Genomic DNA, 24,149 nt, shown 5'->3' on the forward strand with positions numbered 1-24,149 from the left:
GATTGTAAAAAAAAAAAAAAAAAGGCACAGTGACAGTGGAGGTTTTTCAAATGCAGTGAAATGCTGGTCAGGAGAAGGTGTGAAATGATGAAGATGCTGTAAGAAGAAAAAAGAATAGGAATAGTTTGAGAAGCAGCAGTGGTTCAGAATGAGTCTTTTAATGATGTTATAGAGGACGAAATAAGCAGCCTTTTGTGAAAAGGAAAAGAGTACAGCCTGGTATAGAGTTGATAGTATGCCCCCCCCCCCAAAAAAAAATCCAAACAGATGTAAAAGTAGAAAAACACATTTTGTTAAAGAAATGGTGCTGGCCTTCTTCAACAGTAACCCAAGAGGTATTATCTGGAGAGGATTGTGGTGCAAGAAAAGCTGACTTATAATTCCTTACCTTTATTTAGTGCTTGCTTGGAATATAAAGAGTGTTAGTGAGATTTAGAGCTCTGAATTCTTGAGCAAAGATCCTTCTCTCTATTCCCAATGAGACAGTATTGTTGCATTTCTTGATAGGGAAAGAGCTGTTAATAGAACCAATTTAGGAGCATGAATAATATTTATACCTCTCTGCTTTCATTCATATTAAAATCTGGATGAAAAACAGACATAGTATCTGTTATACAGATTAGGCTGAAATTGCTCTCTGACTTATGCTTTTTAAAAGCTTCTAAAGCTTTAATTAAGAAATTACCTAAGTTGTCTATACTTCTGAAAAATGTGTTTCTGGTGAAGTTCAATGATGTTGGTAATTGTTCGTGTGAAAGAGTAAGACACCTCTTTCAGGCATCTAATCTATTTTTCTGCAGCTCTAACATAACATTTTTCTGACAGAAATGCAGTCTTCTTTGATCCTAGCATGTATATTAAGATATTCATTCATCTGATCTGAGATATATCAGCTATGTTTACCAAAAATACATGTAATGTTAGCTTTTAAGGTTTTTGTAAGTACATGTGTAGATGAATATAAATTACTTACTACTACTAGAAGGTCACCATCATTTGTCCCTCTAAGATTCTCAAACATGAGAAATAATAGGAAAAGGCAGTGTTTGGATTGATAGATGATGACACGGGGTAATTAGATTGTTCAGAACCTCACTAGAGCTATTATTTATAAATTTCCAGCGCCTTGCTTTTCTCCTAATCATTGAAAGGATTTGTCAACATAGATTTCCTCCTCCTCAGATGATGACATGAAGTACAGCCCACAATATATGCTGACAAGACGAGAACTTTTGAGACTGCCTTAAAATATTCTGTGCAATGACTACATTTTTCTAAATAGCAGTTTAATCATGCAGGTAGATCTTACATGAAAGACACAGATTTACCTAGTCTTAGCTTTTATTAAATGCACAATTCAAGTAGTTTCACGACCTGAAGTAGGAATATATTGATGATGGAAGAAAAGTGGATGGTCTGGTCAGGGAACTGCTCCCTCTTCACTTACCACTGGTTATGAACCTGACAAAATCAGTGCCAGTGGCTGCTTCCCGTGCAGCCCCAGAGACCTGGGGATTTAATGCTGCCTGAACTCACATTAGTTCCAAAATAGATATAGATGGACTTGGCCAAAAATTGCAGAAGTGCAGCAGAAATAAATGCTTGCACATTTGTATTCCTTCTTAGACCCTTTGCATGAGGTCAATTGGATGGTGTCCTGTGGGGAAGGTCAGGATGTGGCCCCTCTGTTTGCACGTGGGGCCCACGGCACCCTGGGGTGCTCCGGAGCAGGCAGCTCTGGGTGGGTGCATTCCCTCCTGTGCTCATGCCCACCCATGTTTCTGTGGCTTCCCTCCACAGCTGACCTGACCCTGGTGAACGGAGAGGAGAGCTGCATATACTTCGTTGGCAATTCTCTTGGGCTCCAGCCAAAACGAGTGAAAACGTACCTGGATGAGGAACTGGACAAGTGGGCTCGAACGTGAGTGTGCTGCAGTGTGTGAAATGCCAACCCATGCTTCAGAGAAGGGCTGTGTTTTATTATGGGGTCTGCCTCAGAATGGCTCGAGTAGAGTGTTAAACCCATCCTGACTCAGGAGTAAAACATGTTCACTGTTTCCATAGCACTATTTAAATCTACTTTGAAGGTATGAGCAGTAAAAGTAGCAAAGAAACTTCCAGCTTTGATAACCTGTGCTGCACCAGGCAGCTCTGCTTTGGCTCCTCTGGAGGGCTTGCGCAGTTGAACCATCCCCTTCAATTGCTGCGTGTGTTTATACACAAGATGCACAAACTCACTTGGTTAGTGCTGCTTGCTGCTGAACATGATTCAGTTTCTGGCCCTGTGATTTTTCTAATTCATATTTTAACCGCTTGTGATTCACTTTGTGGGTGTTGCAGTGGGGCCGGCTTCCCTTGAAATGGCACGGAGCACAAGTGGTGCTGCGGGCAGATTACCACCTCCTCTTCAACCAAGTTTATGCCTGACAAGTTCACTTTATTTAGAAAGAAGCATCCCTGTCTCATCAGGAGCATCTCTGCAAGGAGCTGAGTGTGGATTGCAACAAGCTCTGCTAAGCAGAGCTGAAGTAAGAGAGCCAGGAGGATGAGATACCTTTCAGCAGTGTCCCTTATAGGAAAAGGACTTTGTCACTTCAAATGAGGGACTTGTAGAAGCTTTTCCCCCCCCAGTATGTCTGCATTTTCTTACATACTTTTTTTTGAAATGTAGAGTCTGTGCTTTGAGGTATCAGCACCTGTCTGAGCAGCTGGATCAGGGAGAAGAAAAAAGATAACTAGAAACCAGGGAGCTGAAGGCAGGGAAGGAAAATAACACCCAGATGAGTGAGTGAGCTGGGAAAGATGAATACATTACAGGGTATGGGATGTGAGTGGAACCTATGTGATTTCATGGTGAGAAAGCAGAGGAAATATGTGGAGGCAGAAGGGGAAAAGCTAATCCTGTTCGCTGGGCAGCTGTGCTCCAGGAGAAATGCTGTAGATGGAGGCTGCCTGATGTAAATGTGAAAACTTTGTAGCTGCTGTTTTACTTGTTAATATATAGATGCTGTGGGTTAATAAAAGTGGTTTACTATTTCTTATTTATTGCTTATTTTCTTATAAGTGAGAAGAAGGTTGAGAATGAATGGGAGTGAATTTGAACTTTGGGAAACACTTTCCTTCTGGTTATTCATTCAGCACGGCACTGCAGTTTCTCTAGTCATTTGAAAAAATTGCAACCCTGTCCACTTCTGTATGATTATCGTACTTTATCAGGGAAACCGCTGAGTTCTTTCAAAAGCTAAAAGTCAGATAAGTCTTATCTGTTAGTGATGCACTGGGAGTGCAAACATATTTCAGCTCCCTCACTGTACCTTTTTATTGGTTTGCTTCCATTCTTATGTTTGCCTTTGCTACAGTGAAGCATAATTCCATCCCCCATTATTTTAAAAAAAAAAAAAACTTGAAAGAAAAGGGTAAGCAGCATGTTTCTCTAGAAGACCAAACGTGCCTTCAGTAGTCGTATCCAAGGGGGAAATATGGCTGAGCATGATTTCTAGCCATCAGAAGAGAGGGAGCAAACCTGGGAAGGCTGTTAGCCAAAAATACAGCTCAAATCCCAACAGATTACACGGAATATATCAAAGCTTAAAATAAATGAAATAAAATTTATAAAACCCTGCTAGCTGCAGGTGCACCTAAAGCAACCGAAAAAGTCAGGGTAAGGTCAAGGTAAACCTGAACAGAGCAATTTATGTATAAAGAAGCTGGTGTGGGCAGGGACAGAGGATCAGGTGCCAGGGGCTGTGGAGGAATAGGTAGCTGGAACACAAATAGTTGCTTTTATTCTGGTCACCAAGGGCAGAAGGTAGGTGTTACCAGCTGAAGCCTGTTCAATGCCTTGTATGTTGGCAGCGTGGAATTCAGTGGCTGTGGCTCGGATAAATAAGTAGCGAGTATCTAAGAAATGGCATATGAATTAGACACATCCTTCAAGTCAGCAATGATATAGATTCTGTCTCTTAGAAAATGCGATAAACCAATTTGTTTGTCGTGTCATGGGACTCGTCTCAAACAGCCACTATATTGTCAGTTTAAGCTGTTTTCACCACTTAAAGCTGATAGAAGGAGTGAAAGGGAAGATTATCTGGGAGCTGTCGGCAAGGGCAGGGAAGCTCATAGCTCCAGCTCTGGGTGCCGATGGCTGTAACTCATTAGAGCAAGGCCTGCAGGGGAAGAGGCCTTTTCATGTGTTTTTTTCCTCTTGTTGTGTTCCCTCTCGCAGCATCACAGTCTTCCTCACACACACAGTTCAAATGGAGGGTTATAGCTTTCTTCTTGTACATCTGACTACTGCGTACCTGTTCTGTTTTGGGATTCTTTCTTGGCATGTTCCTTGGTCTCCTCTTTTATGTTAATGTATAGAGGCTGCAGATTCAAGCCTCTGGCATTCTTAGTGGAGATCTAAAAAGAGCCTTTGAGGCTTCATCCTTTTTCCTGTTTTGATTTCTGCTAAATCCAAGATTTCTTGAACAGGGGCAAAAAGATGATTTGTCTCCTTTCTGTTTAGCCTAAAGTCAGTAACAGTCTTTTTTTTAAATCTAAAAGACCAAGGTTCAGGTTACTTGCCTAGTTGGATAAAGGCCAGTAGATGCTTTGCAGTGTCTTGTTTTCCCTTTTCTCTGTCAGAATTGTTTACACAATTAATGTATTTTATAGAATCATTATTGCGTGCAAACATACTCGGAAGTGCGAGACATTGCCCGCTGCAGTAACTCATTAAAGTGGCACTGGGAAACCAGAAGGCTGTCTGCTGCAGCACAGCTACGTGCTTGTGAAGGGCTGGAACGGTGACCGGGGAGGGGAGAACCTGTGATGGGGAAGTTCTGAGGATTAGCCTTGTTTAGTTGAGCAGAATGAAGACTGAAGGGCAAAATAGCTGCTCTCTGCGAATGTATCGTGAGGTAAACACAGGAGAGAGAAAAGGAACCATGTTATTTAATATGCTGGTATAGTAAATATAAACTGTGAATTAATGCATTCAGGCTACAACCTAAATACATGTACTTCAAAGCACTGAAGCAATCTGGTAGCAACCTTCCGATACAAGTAGAGTAGAAAAAAATCCAAGCCTAAGGAGGGCTTTGCAATATAGCACCTGCAGTAGCAAAAGGCTGTTTTCAATGCATCAGAAGGTATCTTTGGTTCTATGTGCCTGCAGGATATAACAGCCTTGCAAACAGGAATGCAGCTTGGTGGGGCTCAGGCAGACCCACTTCTGCCATTCTCCAGGAGTCCTCTGCTTTGTGCTTTTCAGCAGATTGCATGTTAGAGCTGTAAATGTATGCTTTAATACCTTGTTTTTTTTAGTTTTGCCTTCAATCTACTGCTCCATACAGTTCTTGTTCCTTGGACATGTCTTCCTTTCTTTTACTTTTTTTCTTAAGACCATCATGAAGGTTAAGGGTTTGTGTTGGCTCCTTAAATATCTTGCATCACTTTTGGCAAAGGAGCAAGAAGGAAATTTCCACTTGAACAAGATTTGGATGAGCACAGAAGATTCCTGAAGCTGGCAATTAATTTAAATCCCTTTTGTTACCTCCTTTGAAACCTGGGATCATATGAGAAAATGTGTTTCTAGTTCCCCTAGTGAGCTTTACATCAACCAGGCCTCAGCAAATAAAATGTGGCATTGTGATTTCTTGCCAAATTGAAAATAAAATGGTAACTGACTAAAAATTAATTTGCAGAATAAGAAATTCTCTCAGTAGTTCAAGAAATAGTTCTGTTTGTATGATGCTTTATGATTTGATGGGCCATGTTTTGTATCCATTAATTTGAGGGCCTTGACTTAAATCTCTCTCGCTATCTAGGGTGCAGTGGAAACAAAATGAAAGGTAAGCTCCTCATGTCTGAGGGGAATGCCAGAAGCACTGAAGTTGTCCTTAAAGATTATTACCCCCAGTGCCTACCAGAGCTGAGAGAGGGGTGGCATAATATACAGAGAGATAAATTCTCTGAGGCAGAGCATAGAATTTTACAACCTAAGTGTAATAGGATGTATTGTGCCATCAGCAAAGGCTACAGAGTTTCATGTGATTAAAATAAAAAAAAGGGTCCAAGAATATGCCTTTAACTACCATTTTAGCTGCAATAATTTTTGTCTCTTGGCATTTATATTGGCCATCAAGAGGGAGGCAAGCTGTAAGATGTGCCATAATAATAATATGAATAATAATTAATGCTGTCTCTATCCTCTTTCACTATACTTAATTTTTCATGTTTTCTTCTCAAAATAAAATATTCTCATGCTTGAAATCTCATATCTGTTTTCATGAGAACTTGGAAATTTATTCTGAAATTTTGTTAGTCTTGTGTTTTGGTAGAGACAGCTTTCACCAGTAAATTCCCATTAGGAGGACACTAATGGCTATAAAATCAGAGAAAGCTAATGAAAGAGAATCCCATAGGTAGTTAGGGCTTCTTTTTTTCCCATCTTATTATGTTCGCTATCCTCTTTCAGGAAAAAAACAGATCCCCTTGGGCTGGGAGTCACCAAAAATCTTTTTTCTTTTACTGTCTGCATTATCCCTAAGTCCCCTAATCACTATATTACAGTTAAGGATAAGAAGGGAAATTAGCAATAAATGTCTTGCTGTTTGTGAAACACATACCACTGTCTTCAGGGAAAGCAGTAGCATCACATCCTGATTGGAGAAGCTAGGAAGAGCATTTTCTCCCCCTACCCAGCCTTTGCTCCTCGTCTATGAAATGCTCTTGTAAATGAGTGCTATTTCATACTGCCCGCTTTCTGCTCTCAAGATCTCATCGGAGAGTAATTCTGAAACTGAGAAGAGCAGTCAGCTGCTGTACTGTAACCTTATCCAAATTAAGGACTGAGGTGGGCCTCTTCATCAGTGGAGGATTAAACTTCTTGAATATAGCAAGACAGTATTTTAGCTGCGAGAGGTTCAGTTGTACGTGTGTTCCTCTTCTACTATTGGCCTAAATAGTAGCTATTCCAAAAACAGTGTTTCACAAGGATAATCATAAAATGGTTAAAACAAATTGCACTTTTGGCAGCAGTTTGTATTTTCTTCAGGGCTGTGGCTCTTCTGCTGTTATCTCTAAGAGGTGTGAGTTATGCACAAGTTAGTCAGAGCCTGACTGTAAAGGCACCCAGGTTATTTGTGGGATATAGAACAAAATTCTGCCTGACACAGGAAAGTTGAATGGATAAAATCTTCTGAATAGGCTAAAGCATGGGAAAGTTAAAGCATGTCAGCGTTGCATGCCATCCTTTTTCCTGTCTTAATCTGCCAGAAGTCTTATTTTGAGTGAGTATGTGGGCTTCTTCCTCTTTAAAAGGTTTGTTACTTGTCCTTCTTTCACTCATAACAGCTTCTAGGGCTCTCTTTAATTTCTACCCAGTTTCCCACTAGCTTAGTCCCTTTTTGAATCAGCTTTAAACTTGGTTCGCATGCAGCCTGGCATTTCTGACTCTAAAGGTACCCTGTGGTGCTCAGCAAATATCAAAATCATCCGGTGTGAGATGGAAGCCCAGAGCGATGTTCCCCTGGATTAGCACCATTATTACTTTTCTCAATCTGCCTTCATTTGCATTTAAATCTGTACTCTACCTTCAGTATGTTTAAGAAACTCTGCAACTTTTTATTTTTGTATGCATGGTGGCTACTTTAGAAGTTTACTTCTGTCACATTTGAAGCAAAAAATAAAAATCAGAGCAGTTAATCCAGAACTGAATGTACACATCTGTCTCTCCAGAGTAGTGGTGCATTCATGTCTAAGGTGTCAATATCATCCACTACAGATGGGAACAGTTTGCAAAATAAAGTTTTAAAATGCACTCTGTTAAAACAAAAAGGTTTAAACACACTCAGATCTAGAATAATTTGTCAGGGAGAGTGAAAGCAATAAAAATTAATGCACAGCTCTGCTTGGACAGGTGCTTCCCTGAATGCATGTGAAGTACCTGCTGCTATATGCAGAAGGGTGAGCTCAGACAGGAGATTTGGGTGACAAACTGTTGGACAAGAAATACATGTGTCTGGGAGGAAGGCAGTGTTGAAGCCTACTATCCTCTGCAGTGATGATGTTCAACTAGAAATAAATGCGGGAGGTGCAACTCTAGGGTGATTGCAGCTGGGTTCATGGGTGCTGTCCTACATGGGGCAAGGCCATGCCCTGTCCCTGCCTGCCCCCTTCCAGGGCTCCCTGCACCATGCAGACACTGCCAGGGAAAATCTCCTGTAACTTTAAGGGATTTCTAGGGGGAATTTGGGTGTCAAAATAGTTTTCCAGTAATTGAAAACCTGTAGGAAACCAGTAAATGTTCTTAATTTGTTAGTTTATCTAAATATCTACATTTTAATTGCTATAACAGCCATGTGCTCAGTTTAGATGAGTCTTCCTCCTCCAAATGTGGGCTATCCAAATCAATTACATTTCTTAGGACTGATCCCAAGGAAGCAACATCTGTTTTCATCTCTTGCCTCTTCTCTTTCAGAGGTGTTCATGGCCATTTCAATGGTCAGCGCCCGTGGGCTTTGGCAGATGAGTGCATCGTGGACCTGATGGCTGATCTGGTTGGTAGGTGTGAACTACAAGAAAAACCTTTCTCTAGAAATGGAAATAAACTTATTTTAAGATGGAAAGTCCTGATACTTTGCAAGCAGAACTTAATTCCTTGTATTTTTTGTGTCTAAGTAATTTTTCTGACTGCCTAGTATGTGGCATAACATTTTAAGTCTGTAAGTGATTTAGGAGATAAATGTAGGCAATAATATATGGGCATATGCATATCAAGAAACTAATTGCAGCAAAGGGTTTCTTGGAGCATCGTAAACCACTTGGTCTAACATGTGAAGCCCTTTTAAAGGGCACTTGGCATTACAGATTCTCAGCCTCTCTCCTGGAAGTGAACCAATGAACTTTCCCTTTTGAAAAATGATTTCTACCTAGACATTTTCTGCTTTTCCTCGTTTCTTCATCACTTAAATCCAGCCTCATATTTGAGAACTGCTTATGTCAATGAAGCAGATAATTGGGGCAGGACCTGCTATTTGTAAGTTCCCATTACCCTCCTGTACTCCTCCAGGAGCCTGCGTGCTGCAGGATGTGGGCAGTAAATGCAGCTGGTTATTCTGGAGATTGAAAAGTAGCCCTGGAGACTTCTCCTGGTGAGTTTGCCAGCCACAAAAGCAATTGCCTGAGTTTGAATGCAAATTTCCTCCATCACCTCTTGCTTTGACCTGTATGCAGTTGCTGAAATAATCTTTCGTTGGGATTTCCTTCAGACTTCTCCCTATTAAAAGGGGAAGAGAAATGTTGCTGGCATAGGCTTCCACAGATCCTTTTTCTTCCCAACCCTTACAGCTGTTGTCAAGGTTAGGTTAGTAGATTCTAGTAAGATTTGGCCAATATTTCCATTTATCTCTTGAGGGTAACTGTCAATACTGACCATATAAACCATGTTATCGTTTGTTCGTTTATGCCTTCTGTAAGGAAAAATATTAGTTATGTTGACCTATTGTACGCTAGATATTGTCTTGTGTAATTTCTCCTCCAGCTATAGACAAGTGTTCAATGAGAAGGGTGTGTGTTTTCTCCTTCAAGAAAAGGTAATAGATTCTGAACAGCAGGAAAGACATTAAAGAATGTTTAACAGCAGGCTTATTTATAAATTTAATCACTAAAGCAAATGAAGGGAACATGTGCGAGCTTTCTGACTTCTCCATGAAGCTTCCTAACCAGTAGAGTATAGGAAATTATTATTGGACCATAAGTACAGAAAAACACTTATACTTGGCCTATCTGTGAAATAAATACTGAGATAACATAAATATCAGCATGGCTACACTGAGCATCACTGTGCTGCGTGGAGCAATCCTATTTGCAGTATGAAATAGAACCTGAAATGCAGATCTGTTCTTCTGTCTTCCTGGGTTCTGGTTTTGGAACTTGTTACCGTAATACCTGGTGCTCCTCAGGAGGTGAAGAAAGTGCTTTTTTTTTTTGCTTTCACCACGTTCAAGGGCAAGCTCAGTGCATGTATCTCGTATGTATCACAGAATATAAAAATGTGAGAATATAAGGGTAATCTGTCAAAACGGTGGGCACAGCTGATTTAGGGGTTAGCTGATTTTTCTCTGATTTGGTCAGTCTTTTCTGGCAAGTTGATGTTTTTGTTCTGGCGGTGTAGAACTGGGGAGCTGTGGGCAGGTGGAAAAATGTCACTTGTCACACAGCTACCTTGATGAATAGTAAGGGCTTTTGGCTTGGAAACCTTGAACTTAATTAACTGGAGGGCAGTTATGAACCCCTTGTTATCACCTTTTTTGGCATCAGTTCTGCAAATATCTGCCACCGGTCTGATGGTGAAACCTGCTGCCCCACGGGGTGATGCTGTGGGCTGGGCGCTGACCTCCCCTGGTGCCTCTGTCAATTTGGCTACAACTTCAGGTTAAATGTCACTGCAGAAAGCAGAGAATCAGGCTTTTCCCCTTTACCATTTGACCTGCAGAGGCTGCCAGCTCAGTGCATGTTATTTAACTAAAGAAATATTTTGGCTGTGAGGAGAGGGAAAGGAGAGCTTTGCTTAAACTTCACCAAACTTCACCTAATTTCTTGTCAGCCTCCCTATTGTTCTTTCCCCAATCTCATACGCCACTTTTTTATCAAATGGATCAGACTACTCTGAACTTACGACAACTCTCTTCATTTCAAAGTGTGATACATGTATTTTAGATTTCTATGAGAATGATGATGACTGAGGTCACCCTACCAATTAACCTATTTTAGTTTTAAAATACTTCAGTGGAAAGCTTTTTATAGTCCTGTTTTCTTCAGCAATAAAGGATGTGTCAATATCAGTTTGGATTTTGTTCTCCAGGCTTTTCTCAGGTTTGTTTAATTAAAATATAAAATGTTCTTTGGGTTGAAATCTGGTCTTCAGATACACACAGCAGCAGGTTTTAGTTTAGATAGTACCTTTATAACTTTTTTCATGATCTACAGACGATATCCTTAGAAGGGAAGCCAATTAATATTTCTCAAATATTAGATACATTATAATAAGTGGCATTAATATTTATATAACAGTGAAAAGATAAAAAGAATAAATGTGAGGAAAATGTTTTGCTAAAATGATATTTATTATGTACTCCAGCAAGGTGTATTCCAGCGAAGTGTGATACCAAGCGTGCATGACTTCAGTGAATTCTGAATTGCCCTTTTTGGTGACTTTAATGTAAGAGTATAAACAGAATTTTACACTCGTTTTATTCAATATTTAATATGTTATGGAAGAAGAATTGTCACTTCTCACTCTAAGTAGCAGTAAGCAAAAATTATTTGAGATTTATTCAGGAATCTGCTAAAGACTGTAAAACATCTGTCCGTTTAATGGTTTATAGTGCTATAACACCTTGCTTATTAAATACAGTCACATTTTCTTGTTCAATGAAAGTTACAGTAGTAAATATGTTGTGAAATGCAGAATCAAGGTCAGTGGAGGCCAAAGCTTTTCTCCGTGCTCACACCAAGCAGCATAACGTGGTGCTGGTAATCTCAGCTGCTCCTACCAGACTTTATTAGAACATTACAACCTTGGCAGGATCACCTTCTGATGGAACGAGATTAACTGCATGGGTGCTGCTCTACAGTGTGCACAGGTCTCTGTTGAGGGAAGACTGAGTGCTGAGCAGATTTGTAGTGACTTTGGTAAGGTTTATTTGAAATAACCAAACTGTCTTCTGAATTGGGGCCCTTAGCTCTCTTTTGAATCACTTTACAAAATGCTTTTTACTTATTCTGGTATGGATCAGGCTCTTGCCGCAGTCAGAACGGAGAAGGATGGCAGTGTCTGCCTAACACAATCATAATTGTCTCTGAAGTTGTACTTTGCGAATGCTGCTTCCTTTTATTAAAGAGGAGATTTATCAAGCAGAACATACAGGTTTTAGCCTGTCTTGGAGATACGGTATAAAGTTAGGAAATAAAGAAAGCAAACATAATTGTCTCCTGTGTGCTGGGTCTTTGAATATTGTAATAGGTTAATTGGATCATGGAAAGGTTGCTTTCTGAAACACAGTGCAGGTTATAAAGGATAACAGTTTTCCAATGACACGGATGAGGTTTGTTTTGTGGGCATGAAATTCAATAATGGAAGGCTTTTAATAAATATATAATTTACGGAAGACCAAGACTTACATGACAAATGTAGTGTCATATTTAATTTGGGATGCTAGCATGCAGCCAAAAGTGATCTACAGATTAACCATTTGTTTTATATGGAAACAGTACAGCAGGCAAAGGATTGCTCATGCAGAGTTTGCTGTGAAAGCTACAGATTTCAGAAGGCTTTTCAGAAGGAGCAGAGGGAGAAATGAGAACAATACCATTTCTTGATGCTATCCTTTTTTTCAGCCTCAAGAGTTCCATAGAAATATTAAGACTGCAAATAACACTGTTTTTGAGCTGCAATCACTCTCTAGCTGTCTTCTGTATCTGCAATAGAACAGCCACAAGGTGACCCCTTCCAGCAGCATGGAGCCTGCAGATACAATGCTATCAGAGGGAAGAAAAAGCAAAGGAGAGCAGTTTAAGTGAGGAGAAGAGCTTATTTTTCCTGCTGAAGAACTAAGTTCACTTATACCACCTTCTTCCCACAAATTTGATGAAGTTCTGAGTGTCTGGAGGAGGGAAATTATTCAGGACATTTTTCATCCTTCCTGACTTGTCCCCTGGACAGGTCCTCCAGAGTCCCTGACAGCAATTGACAGATCTTTGTCCAATACTTTCAGATTTCAGCAACACAAAGAAGGGCCACTGCATGCCTCAGTCAGAGTGGTTCTTGGCTTTTCCTGCAGTGGCAGAAGCTGAGGCCTGCCTGGCAAGGGTTTATGAAGAAACCCTTCATATTCACAGATTTCCAAGTTTTCGGGCTGTATTTCCTTGTATTGAGTTCAGCCTGTGGTTATGTCTTGCTGGTGAAGTCATAACTCAGTGAAGCTACACTCCATGGGATGTGGTGGGAGTGTTTCTTCCTGTGTTGGCTTCCTTGTGTTGGCTTCCTCTGAGGCTGGGACAAGACAAACACAGGATACACCTTTTTCTTGTGATTTCCCTTCCTCTTTTTGCCCCATCATGTTTTCCTTTCCTCTTTCTGCATCTCAGGGATGCTGCTGCCCTCCCTGCCTGCACACACTTGTCTTCATCCCTCCCTGCCCACAACCTCTTTCCACCTGCAGCAGACTCCGGCGGCGGGCGATGACTGCAGCAACATCACACAAGCCCATCTTCCAGCTGAAGAGGACTCAACACCCTGATTTGTCAGGGGTGAATTAGTGCTTTTCAGTGACAGACATCAGGCAAAATGGAAAGAAACAAGGATTGATTTTTCTCCATATCTCAGTTCAGTGCCATGCCTTGCAGTCCCTCATTCTGCCTGAAACCTTTCACCAGTGGTTGATAAGGGTTTGCGAATTCGTTACTAAATACTTTGTAATAACAACAATTAGTTGGTACTCCATTAGCTCTGTCTGTGATTAGCTGTAGCCAAAAGGCATCTGTTATTACCCTCCCTGGGGCTACGTGGGTATGGCTTCTTGCTAAGCTGCCGCATTAATAATGGCCTGCTGTATTCATAGGACGTTTTTGCTAGTTGTTTTATTGGGGATGAGGTTAAGTTTGACATCACTGTAACCACTTACAATAGATGATTGTCTCAATGTGTTTTCTTGCTTGCTTTACATATAAACTTATGACAAAAATAAGTCTGCAAGGCTTGCTTTACGTACAGACTTATGACCTGATTTTTGTCTGTGGTATTAATGATAATAAATCTGCTAGTGCTTTGCTGGGAAATGGAAATACTTCATTGTTTTTTGTTTTCTGTGGCTGACCTGAAGAGAAATATTTTCCTGCCAGTGTGGCGTAGTGAGTCAGACAAGAAATCTTTTTTCTTCACTGTGACACCTCAAAAGTTTGTTTACTTTCTAGTCTTTAGAGAGACATTGACTCAAAACATACCTTTGTTTTCTTAATGCTGTACTAGATTTCTCTGAAACTGTAAAGAAAATTCCAGCCAGTATATATATATACATATATATATATATTCTTTATATTTCAGGAGCCCAAAGACATGAAGTAGCCTTAATGAATGGGCTAACTGTTAATTTGCACCTCCAGATGGTATGTCTTTTACAATGTTTATTTGATGCTGTGTTGACAAATTATTCCTTCATTTGTGAATGGTGTTAACAAATATGCCTTTCCTTTATTTGTTAGTGTAAGCAAAATGTTTTGTAGGGACCTTACAAAGAAAGCACCATAATAAAGCATAACTTCTCTTAAGTCTTGAGACTTGTATCTTGAACAACGTAACGTATCAGTCCTCAGAGAGGATACTTTATTTAAAATTCACTTCTAAATAGTTGCTCAACTCTGGATTCTACATCAAATTTCAGAACTTGAGAAATGGAAGATTAATTTATAGAAATTAAAAACATATATTTTAGTCCTGTTTATATAACCATATAACAGCACAAAAAATCTGTTTGGTTTTATAAAATTGTTGCCTTAGACATGATTTTGCTATGAGCAGGTCTACTGCTGGTTATATAAAACTGTCCATGGTTCTCCAGTGCCACCGAAGTCTTGGTTCAACTGAATAGGTGAAGGTTCATGCGAAAAAAAAAAAATCTGTGTATGTATATCCTTTGGACCTAGTCCTCTGTAACAGGTCTCTGACCTTTCTCAAATTAAGACACATGAAGCAGGGGCAGGATGGGGCTCTGTGCAGCTAATTAGCCTGGCTGCTTTGCACTGAATTAGGTGCAATGCAGCCAGACTCGTGCCCCATGTAAGCAGCCCTGATGTTTTAGGGCAGGCATGGAAATCCAGTTCTTCTGTGCTGTTTGCTATGCTTCTGCTTCAGCTTGGGAGAGATGGAGTAGGGTGAAATCCTGACTTCCCTGGCCACAGTAAAGCTTTGACACTGACAATGATTCTTGTAAATGCAAATTTTCACTGTTGGATTTATAAGCCCATTGTTATGAATCTATGAAATAGAGTATTATAACACTTTCCTACTTTGATAAATGTTATATGGACAAAGAAGCATTTGTGATTTCTGGGGTATTCTCAGTAGTCTGCATGAAAGTAAAACAGTCTTTATTAAGTTACATACTGGGAACATCTCTCTCATCTCTGCTTTATGTACATTCAACATATCTTTTTTTTCCTGTTCTTAACAGCTATCTTTCTTTAAACCTACTCCAAGACGCTATAAAATTCTTCTAGAAGCCAGAGCCTTTCCCTCTGACCATGTAAGAAATTAATATTTCACCATATTTGTATTATTAATCATATTTTTCCAAAGAATATCAGTAGCTTGATTTGAATATTTATTAGCTCATCTTGTCCAAGTAACATTACAATAAAAAAATCTGTCAGAAGCTCTTGAGCTCAGCATATTTTACAGATCGTAGCTTTACTCCTTTTGTTCAAATAAAAAAATGTTACAAGAGGAAAAGATTGAATGGGCACATTGATTTATTAGTCTTTTTTAAAGACATTGAGCAAACTACTGACCTAAATCAACTGAAGTTGTAAATGTTTTATTAATTCTTGTTGCTGTTTTACTTTATGAAACCAAATCAATACAAATTCACAACATTAACGCTTATATATCCCCAGACAGAGATGGAAATGTTTGTTCTTAGCACTTTAGATTACTAGTTCAAACATAATTTGTCTGCTATAAAATAAGAGACAATAGTCCATGCATCACAGCTTAGAGCGAATTAATCTTTGGGTTTGTGGCCCACTGCTGCTTTATCATCAACTCCGTAAATTCATAGAAATTGATAACAAACTCGATCTCTACGGTGTAATAGAAACAACTCAAACTACTAACAAGTTTATTTGTAATGAAGGAGGCAGCACGGATGTGTAAACTCAAAATTGCCTTTATTCTAAATAATGCTCATGCTAATCATGCATTTGTTCCAGGTGCACTTGTACGTTTGGACTCCATCTTAAATGTCTATGATGCTTCAGGAAAACCCTGTGCAACTAATAACACTTTGGTTCCTGTCAAGTAATTTTGAACTATCTTATAGCATTACTTGATGATTTTATGCCCAATCTCCCAAACTATTATTTATTGATAAAAAATCAGTGAGTAAGAGTTTGAAAATAACCTTAGAGTTGATAGGTCGTTTCCTCCCAGCTGTGCAGCAAATTTAAGATGTGAGGTTAGCGTGGGCCAGCATACGTGTACCTACCAAACCTCATTTGCACAAACAGCAGTGCATATGTAACAGCCTGGGATTTAGCATGTGCTACCAAGCAATGTGCAGACCAAGGACTACAGTTAAACAGCATGACCTATAGATTGTGCTGCTGTTCTCACCTTGGCTGTTATCTGTGCAAGCTTTGCTTGCTGGCGTGTAGTAAAGCACGTCCTCCAACGCATTTCCACCCTCTTTCTGCTCCATGAGCTCATCCTATAGGATTTAGGCTTTGACTTTATCCTTGCTGTCTGCTGTGAATTACATTCTAGTGTCTTTCAAACCAAAGGAAATCTAGAATGTTTTTGGAGGAGTCGGATTATCCTTTCAAGCATTAGTTTTAGTGAAAGGCAAGGCATCTGAATCCCTTTTCTGAAGTTCTGCTGTGCTTGGCAGTTTTTTCTTTTAGTTGTCTTATGTAACTACACTAACATGCTATGCACGGAAATCTCTTGCAGTATGCTGTTGAGTCCCAGCTTCGGCTTCATGGACTTGATGTGGAGAAATGCATGCTCATGATGCAGCCACGAGAGGTGGGTGAGACATAAGTCAGCTCTCCTCACTAATGCTAAGGGCAGAAGTGTGTTTTGTATGAGAGTAGTCGTATATTCCCAGGTATTTTAGTGTCTGCCTGCAGAAGATGTAGTCCATGTTCTTTATAACACTTAAATACTTATTTAGACAGATTTACGCAAGCCTTACCTAAGTTTAAATTAGGTAGAATTTGAATTGCACACTCTGTTTCTGGGTATGCTTTTTGGTATTAGAGCCCATTTTATAATTGTCTGGTTCAACTAGTGCATTTACCTTAAAAATGTTACTTTCCCCATTTTTCCTGTTTGTGAAAAGCTGACAGCATCCTGAGAGAACTACAAAAGTATAGCAGTTCATTGAGAAGCCCCAATGTCCTTTTAGTGTCCTAAGGTAAAAGATTGCCATAACGTGAACAGCATTGTGTCTTTATCAGCACAGAATAAGGGAAAGGTCTGCTTTGAGTAATATGCAATTCAGATTAACTTGAAAGATTGCCTTGCTTCACTTTTTGCAGTATTAAGAACTTTGCCACCTAACTATAAACTGATGCTGACCTTTTGCTTCTGAAATCTGAGTCATCTTGTGAGTAAAGAGCCCATTCCTGAATGCTTGATAGATTTGCAAAGATTGTTGAGATAATAACAGTTACAATACTTGCAATTCAACAGTCTTGCCCAAGCTCTTTTCAGTAACAAGTCTAATTTAATTCTAGGTTTTCACTGCCTAATTGATCCCTAGGTGGTGGTATGTTTTACATGATCCCTTGCTAGGAGGATGGGGCAGTAACTTTCCTGTAAAGAATCAAGAATGATTTTTTTTTTGGTTGAAGTTCCTCTATATTTAATGACCCTAGGTTTGGGGATTTTTGTACTTCTGATGATTTGAGACTTATTGTTTTTGAAATATAAATATGGCAGGTTTATAATAGCTTCCTGTGGGATATGGAGTTTATCAGAAAAGTACAGAGTGAAACTAATAGACAACTTTTAAGCCTCGCGAGTGTCACAAATTTCAGATGCCACATAAAAAATCATTATATATGCTGTTTTTCAGTGTAAATTAAATCTGTCTGAAATATTAAAGAGTATGAAGCATGCTAGAATATGAAGTGAATAGACACTTTAAAACTGGTACCTTCAAGATAAGTTTGCTAATGATTTTTTTGAAGTAACTTACTCATAGGCTACTTTATTGCTCTACCTTTGTATATCATTACCATGATAAGGATTTGCTTTTGATCTCCTTATGCAAGCAGCATGGCTCATGGTAAAATATAGATTATGAAATAAGAAATGACAGTTTCATTACTGTCAGAGCTGATGTAAAATGCGTGCTTTAACTTTGTTTTAGGGGGAGGAGACCTTGAGGATTGAAGACATCCTTTCTGTAATTGAGAAGGAAGGGGACTCTATTGCTGTTGTTCTGTTCAGTGGGGTGCAGTACTACACGGGCCAGCTGTTTGACATCCCCAGAATTACAAAGGCTGGCCAAGAAAAGGTAGGATTGCTCCAAACCCATCCTTTAAAAAACAATTTTAGATTGATTTTCCTTGTGAAATGTTTTAAATTTCCACTTTTCGTGGAACAAAACAGCATATGTGGAAACCTCTGGGGCTGTGATAAAAAGTAAAAGCATGCTGTGCACAAATCCTCTGGGGACTGTGCACTGCATGAAGAAAGGGCTGCGAGAGCAATCTCACAGGTGGAACTTAAGGTGTATGGAGAAATTATTCATGACTATTGACTTCTATCAGGCTTTCATGTAAAGATAGAATTTCAAGAAGTTCAATGGAGAAGAGGGAGGAGGTAATCACAGACCCAATCTTTAAAGGTTTATTTGTGCTAGATTTCTGCTTTTTGGCAGACTTTCATGATTTTCCTCCTTTCCTGTGCTCTCACCGTGGTGGTGTTTGCCCCCAGTGAGCAGGGAGGTGAGCTCCCACACAGCCAGTGATGCTCTGATTCCACAGATGAGTTTTCAGAAAACAAGCACCATGTGAGGCACATCAATGTCACAAGATGGCTGTGTTTAAGTGATGACTCAGCCTTAGGAACCTGCAGACAGTGTGTGCTATGGGCATAGCTGTAAAATGTCTTTAACTGTCTCAATTGCCTTGAGAATCCAAGAGAAAATAGTTTTTAATTGTCTTCTTATCAACTGGAGGTCACCAGACTTTCTGTAGGGGCAGCCTCTTACTGGATGTACCTTATCTAATATAAACCACCCAAGGAAAAACTTATTAGTATCACTGGGTCTTTGCAAACGAGTTAACTATTTATATTTGATATTTATCTCTTTGGGGAGTTTCCTGGCTCATATCAGGGTATACATCTTCTGTTGCTGTAGGATTGGTAGTGGAAATTTTTCTGTATATAAAAAATTCTCACTGAGCAGCGCCTGGTGACAAAATTGGTCCAAACAGTACAAAATGATACCAACTTCTTGACACAGACGCAGAAAGCCAAGGAAGAAAGAAAGGAGAGGAATTAGCTGCAGAGGCAAAAGGGTCTGTGCATTAGCTCCATGTAGCTCTAAACAACGCCCTCATGGTGCCTTTCTTTCCAGTACTTTTATTGCTAACAAGTAGTCAGAAGGCTGGGCTGAAACACTTGATGAAAGGGAAGACAAGTGATTAATAGGATGATGCCAGTCAGTGCTGTGCTCAGTCATGCTCCTGGTGGCATCAGAACTTTTGTTCAGCCACCAACACCTGTTTGTGTACTGCTTCTTCCACAACCCCCCTCTGTGAAGGGTCTAAAAAGTGACTGAAATCTTTCTCCTCTACCGTAAATTTGAACAATCTGGGGAAAAAAAACTATCACTTTATCTCCTCTCTTAAAGACGCTCACTGCACTGTGAGACACGTGATCCAAGCAGCAGAAGTGCTGTAGCTTCACTGAAGTCTATAAATGAACTCAGAGTGGCCAAGATCATGTATTCCATGGGAAAAATAGTCACCAATAATTCATTATATGGAGCAAAAATGTATTTGGTTATGTCATTTGAGACGATAACCAGGACTTGCTTTGGAGAGCTAAAAATTTCCATAGGGCAATGCAAATAAAAATGTTAACTCATGCAGGAGGGAGCGTGGGCTGCGGAGTCCCCATGAATGCCTCCTCATGGATGTAGACACAAACTTTGCGCACCTATACAGAAACTGTATCGTCTTACTAAAGAGGAGAGCCATTTCAGACAGCAGCTCAGTCCCCCAGCAGGCCCAGATAGATGTCAAATGCCTGTTTCCACGTCCGTGCCTGTTAGAAGCACCATGGGTGCAAGTGAATCTCCTCTTCCAGAGATATTTCAAAAAGGAAGGAGAAGAAATAAAGTATTTCAATTAACCAGTTTGTGGTTAGTGCATGTAGGACTAGGATCCAGGTAAATTCATGACCTGAAATGTCTAAAGTGTATTTAAAGAAAAGTAATTCAGCCTTGAAGATCCTTATGAACATCCTTATGAATTCTGCTCTCTGGGTTAAGTGATATTTGTTTACACAAAACCACTATATAACATAACATACTGTTACATCACACTTAAAAAAAATCTTCATATTGCAAATATTTACTTGAGCAGCTATTAAATCAGCAATTCATGAAAAGTTTGTTGTGTTAATAGCGGTGGGAGGTTTTCCTGTATCCTGCTGCTTCTTGGTCTTGGATTCTGGTTACAAAAGAGCAAAGTGTTGGGTCTTCATAAGAAATTGGCTCTTCTCTTCTGTTCCCTTATGACATATTACTATTTTTGGTTATGGAAAGAAGTCCTGATGAACTATTTTACAGTCGTTAAGAAGTGAGGTGCAAAGGGAGCAGGTACTGTTAATCTCTCTAAATAAAAGTTACCTGAAATTTTCTGCATTTAATTTTGTGAAAAATTTTGCTGTACATCCAAATGAGCCCCATGTTTGGAGTGCAATGCTAGGAAATTTTTGGCTAGGTCTGAATGCTGACGCTTCTGTCCATGTCTTACCAGAGCAAGGACAGCTCAATTCCTTGCAGTCTGTAGTTGTCAGTGAGCTGTCCTGGAAGCAAGGAGCACCTTGGTCCCTTACTGATGATTGTTCCTTAGTCCTTCTGTGTAAATATAGGCACTTATATTACTTTAACAGTGGCAATCAGCACAGATCTTGCGTATGTGAGGCAGTAAACATAACGATACTGGGATTTCGTCTGTCTTGACTTATAATAAGCTATTTCTTAAAGTCTTTTCCATGTGCTGCTTGGAGCAGACCTTTGCTTTTATTCCTCTCCCCTGCCCCAGTTTGGACTAATTGGGGAATATTTTGAGCATTTAGGACCCAGTGCCCTTCCTCAGTGGAGACAGTGTAGTTTGCTGTGCAGATGTTTCTTCAAAAGCTAACTCAATGGCTGAAGGGGAAATCCAGATGCCATGCAGCAGACTGAGAAGAGCTAGCTGCACGGGGATTTAATTTGTCTGATATCCAGTCCTGTTTTTGTCTTGAGGCTGACAAGCTTTCAGGACACTAACTTTGTGAGCTTGAAGACCACATCTCCTTCTAGAGCTTCTGGGCATGATGAAACCAGCAGTGGTTAAAATGACTATTATAAACGAGATATTAATACAGAATGGCTGAAGTCCTTAAATTTACATTACAAGAGGGATATGCCTGAGAAGTCATATTCACAGGAAAAAAAAACCACAAGGCTCTCCTTACTGGTGATGAAGGGTAGTGAATGACCCCATGCCCCTGAGCAGAAGAAACACGGCTGGGGAGAGCTGACAAGCAAGAAACCGAGAAGGGGACAGTGCAAGGTAGAAGTGTCATTTGAGGAGGAAAAAGAATTGCTAGTCAACTAGTGTAGCAGAGAGGAAAGTCCTACACCGGTGGTCTTAATTGTAATGTACAATGGAAATAAAATTCTGCAGTGCTGTACCCTATCAGGGCTTGGCTAGAGGTCTGAGCTGCAAGCTCTGGAGGTCTGGAAAATGTCCTAGGATTCTTGAGGTCAATCATTTATGAATTAAGTTACTGATTTCCTTTTACATTTTTTAAGCTAATTTCCTAAGTTCTCTATGTATGTTAAGATTCCTTCCAGAGTGAAAGCTCTGCACATAGACAGCTTCATTAAGTCATTAAATATTAAATGAACTAAATTAAGCTTGAAAAATTACCTCAGGCTATTTTTCCGTCTTAGGTCTCTCAGATAAATCAAAATTACAGTGTATTGTGTGAGAGACTCATCAGCACGCTGAAGAGGATGTAACAGTTTTCCTTGTTTCATATTTTTGTGCTTGCTGGAGAGGATGGAGGGGGCTGAATCGTTTTATTCTCCTGTCAGTGAAGAAATGGCTGACTTCTAGGAGACTCTAGCTCTCAAATGCAATTTTCATTTCATAAGTTGTATTATACTTTCCACTGTCTCTGTACGTATGTAAAGTATTTTAATCTCCTGAGTCCCAGTAGGAAGAGCTTTAAGATCCTTCATCTTCATTTCTTTTCCTGCCTCTCTCTAAATGTCCCAGCTTTGCTTGTGTGAAGCTGTCATTTCTCTCCCTCTCTCCAAATGTCATTGTCCATGCTGAGTTGTTACCTGCTGGTTAGCAGCAGCTACCCAAGACTCTTTGCAGAAATGACTTTTAGATATTAGAATAAAACAGAAGAGGCAGGGGAGAGCACATGTCCTCTTCCTTGCCCATAGCAGATGGAGAGCTCTGTTTTCCCCCAGCTTGGGGAAGCAGTGTTCCCACGCAGCCCCTGTTCTATGTGGCTTGCGCAGGGAGAGCCGTTTCAGTTTGTTTTACTTTTTTCATGCAATCTGTGTGGCTAAACATTTGCTGTTCACACAACTCGTGCCAGACGCCTTCCCAGGAAAGCAAAGCACTAACATCCTTTTGCAGATGATGGCTTGAACAAAACACTAGTGGGCTTTTCTGTAGTGATGTGGAAAACCTGTCTGGACCAAACCAAGATTTTCAGGCTCATGAAGTTTAACAGTGCCCTGTAGGATTTATCAAGCAATTTCAAATCAGTGGGGAGCTGCTAAAAGGTCTCAAATATATCCCATGTGTGGCATGTTGGTGGCTGTCCTGTTTGAGGGCTACAGTTGCATGGTGTTGGTGCAAGACAACCCTTGCCAGCCAGTGTCAATGTCCACCACTCCTACAACAAACCACTGGTTTTCGTTTGTTTTAATTTTGTTCATGTGCTGCCAGATGCATACATTCTCCAAGACTCCTAATGCATTACAGTTTTCCTGTTTTCCACTGAATCCAGTGAATCTCTCATAACAGTTTTTCTAAAAAGTTTGTGTGGGACATACGTATGAAGGTAAATCTGTCAATGTTTAAATCCAGAAAACTGATGTGTTGAAGCTAAGGTAATGTCTTAAATTTTCTTATTCAGTAGCAGGTTGGCTTTAGTAGCTTATTTGTCTGAACCAAAGCCATTTCATTTCTGGATGAGAGCATGCTCATGGGCATTCAGTGTGCTTCAGCTTCGCCATTTCTGTTGATTTGGCTTAACTTGCTCCTCAGTGTCTCCATGAGGACAAAAACATAGAGGGTGTGAAGGCTGGAATATTTATTTGAACTTTGGTTCTGTTTAATAGCAAATGTTTATATTGTGCAACCTCTACAGCAGTGAGTTTTCTTCCTATCACTTTGGGGGGTGAATTCTCAAGCTAACTTAATGCCTCCACTAGAATTAGTGTCACATCTTAAAATGCTGCTTAATTCAAATCGTTAACTATCTTATACGGAAGATTAAATATACCGAAGTATTGTTTAAATAATTTAGCTCAGACTCCCTTCGTGCAAGAAACAGCAAGAGATTCTTAAAAAAAAAAAAACAAAACAAAACTTTTTTTTATTATTAGATGCTGTTTTTTCTGAAGCCTGTGCTCTCACTCTTATTCCTACCATGCTGTTTGCAAGCTGACTGTTTGTGTTTTTTTAAAGCAAAATGCAAAATAGCATTTTATTTGTAGTCCAGGCACAAAAGGCAGTTTCATTTATCTGTCCTTAAATAAATAGCAAAGACATGAAGACTTTTTTAGTTTAAAAAATGCTGCCATCCAGTGGCAATTTTGTATGTAAAACTGCTACTTTGTGATCTATGCCTCTGTAGTGCTTATTTTTTTTTTTAGTGCCCTACACAAGTTGTGGTATCAAAAATACATCACTTTTAATGGAGAAATGGCAATGTATCTGAAAATTTTAGGGACAAATACACAAGTCCTTAAAAATCCACGTGTTGCATAGGATGTTGATCCTCAGAGTTTGGAAACTGGGGGGCAAAAGGAACCTTAAGCGTAAGTACAAAGTAAAATTGAATGTTACTTTGTGAATAGTGTTGGTATGTATTTTACTTTTCTGTTTTGCTGGCTAGGACTTGTCAT

At 39.7% G+C, this 24,149-nt stretch overlaps 1 protein-coding gene across 3 annotated transcripts in view; it reads left to right on the forward strand.

The window, feature by feature from the left end:
* KYNU (kynureninase) overlaps positions 1 to 24,149 on the forward strand; it is a 60,253-nt gene that overhangs the window by 10,782 nt on the left and 25,322 nt on the right. For all 3 annotated transcript variants that reach the window (XM_013189241.3, XM_013189242.3, XM_048062871.2), the window contains exons 3-8: positions 1,801 to 1,921; positions 8,468 to 8,550; positions 14,093 to 14,154; positions 15,219 to 15,290; positions 16,715 to 16,789; positions 18,141 to 18,287. In XM_013189241.3, coding sequence (XP_013044695.1) covers positions 1,801 to 1,921; positions 8,468 to 8,550; positions 14,093 to 14,154; positions 15,219 to 15,290; positions 16,715 to 16,789; positions 18,141 to 18,287 — 560 coding nt within the window. The remainder of the gene's footprint in view (positions 1 to 1,800; positions 1,922 to 8,467; positions 8,551 to 14,092; positions 14,155 to 15,218; positions 15,291 to 16,714; positions 16,790 to 18,140; positions 18,288 to 24,149) is intronic.

The sequence above is a fragment of the Anser cygnoides genome, chromosome 6 (assembly GCF_040182565.1).
Source record: "Anser cygnoides isolate HZ-2024a breed goose chromosome 6, Taihu_goose_T2T_genome, whole genome shotgun sequence".
Classification (NCBI taxonomy): Eukaryota; Metazoa; Chordata; class Aves; order Anseriformes; family Anatidae; genus Anser; species Anser cygnoides.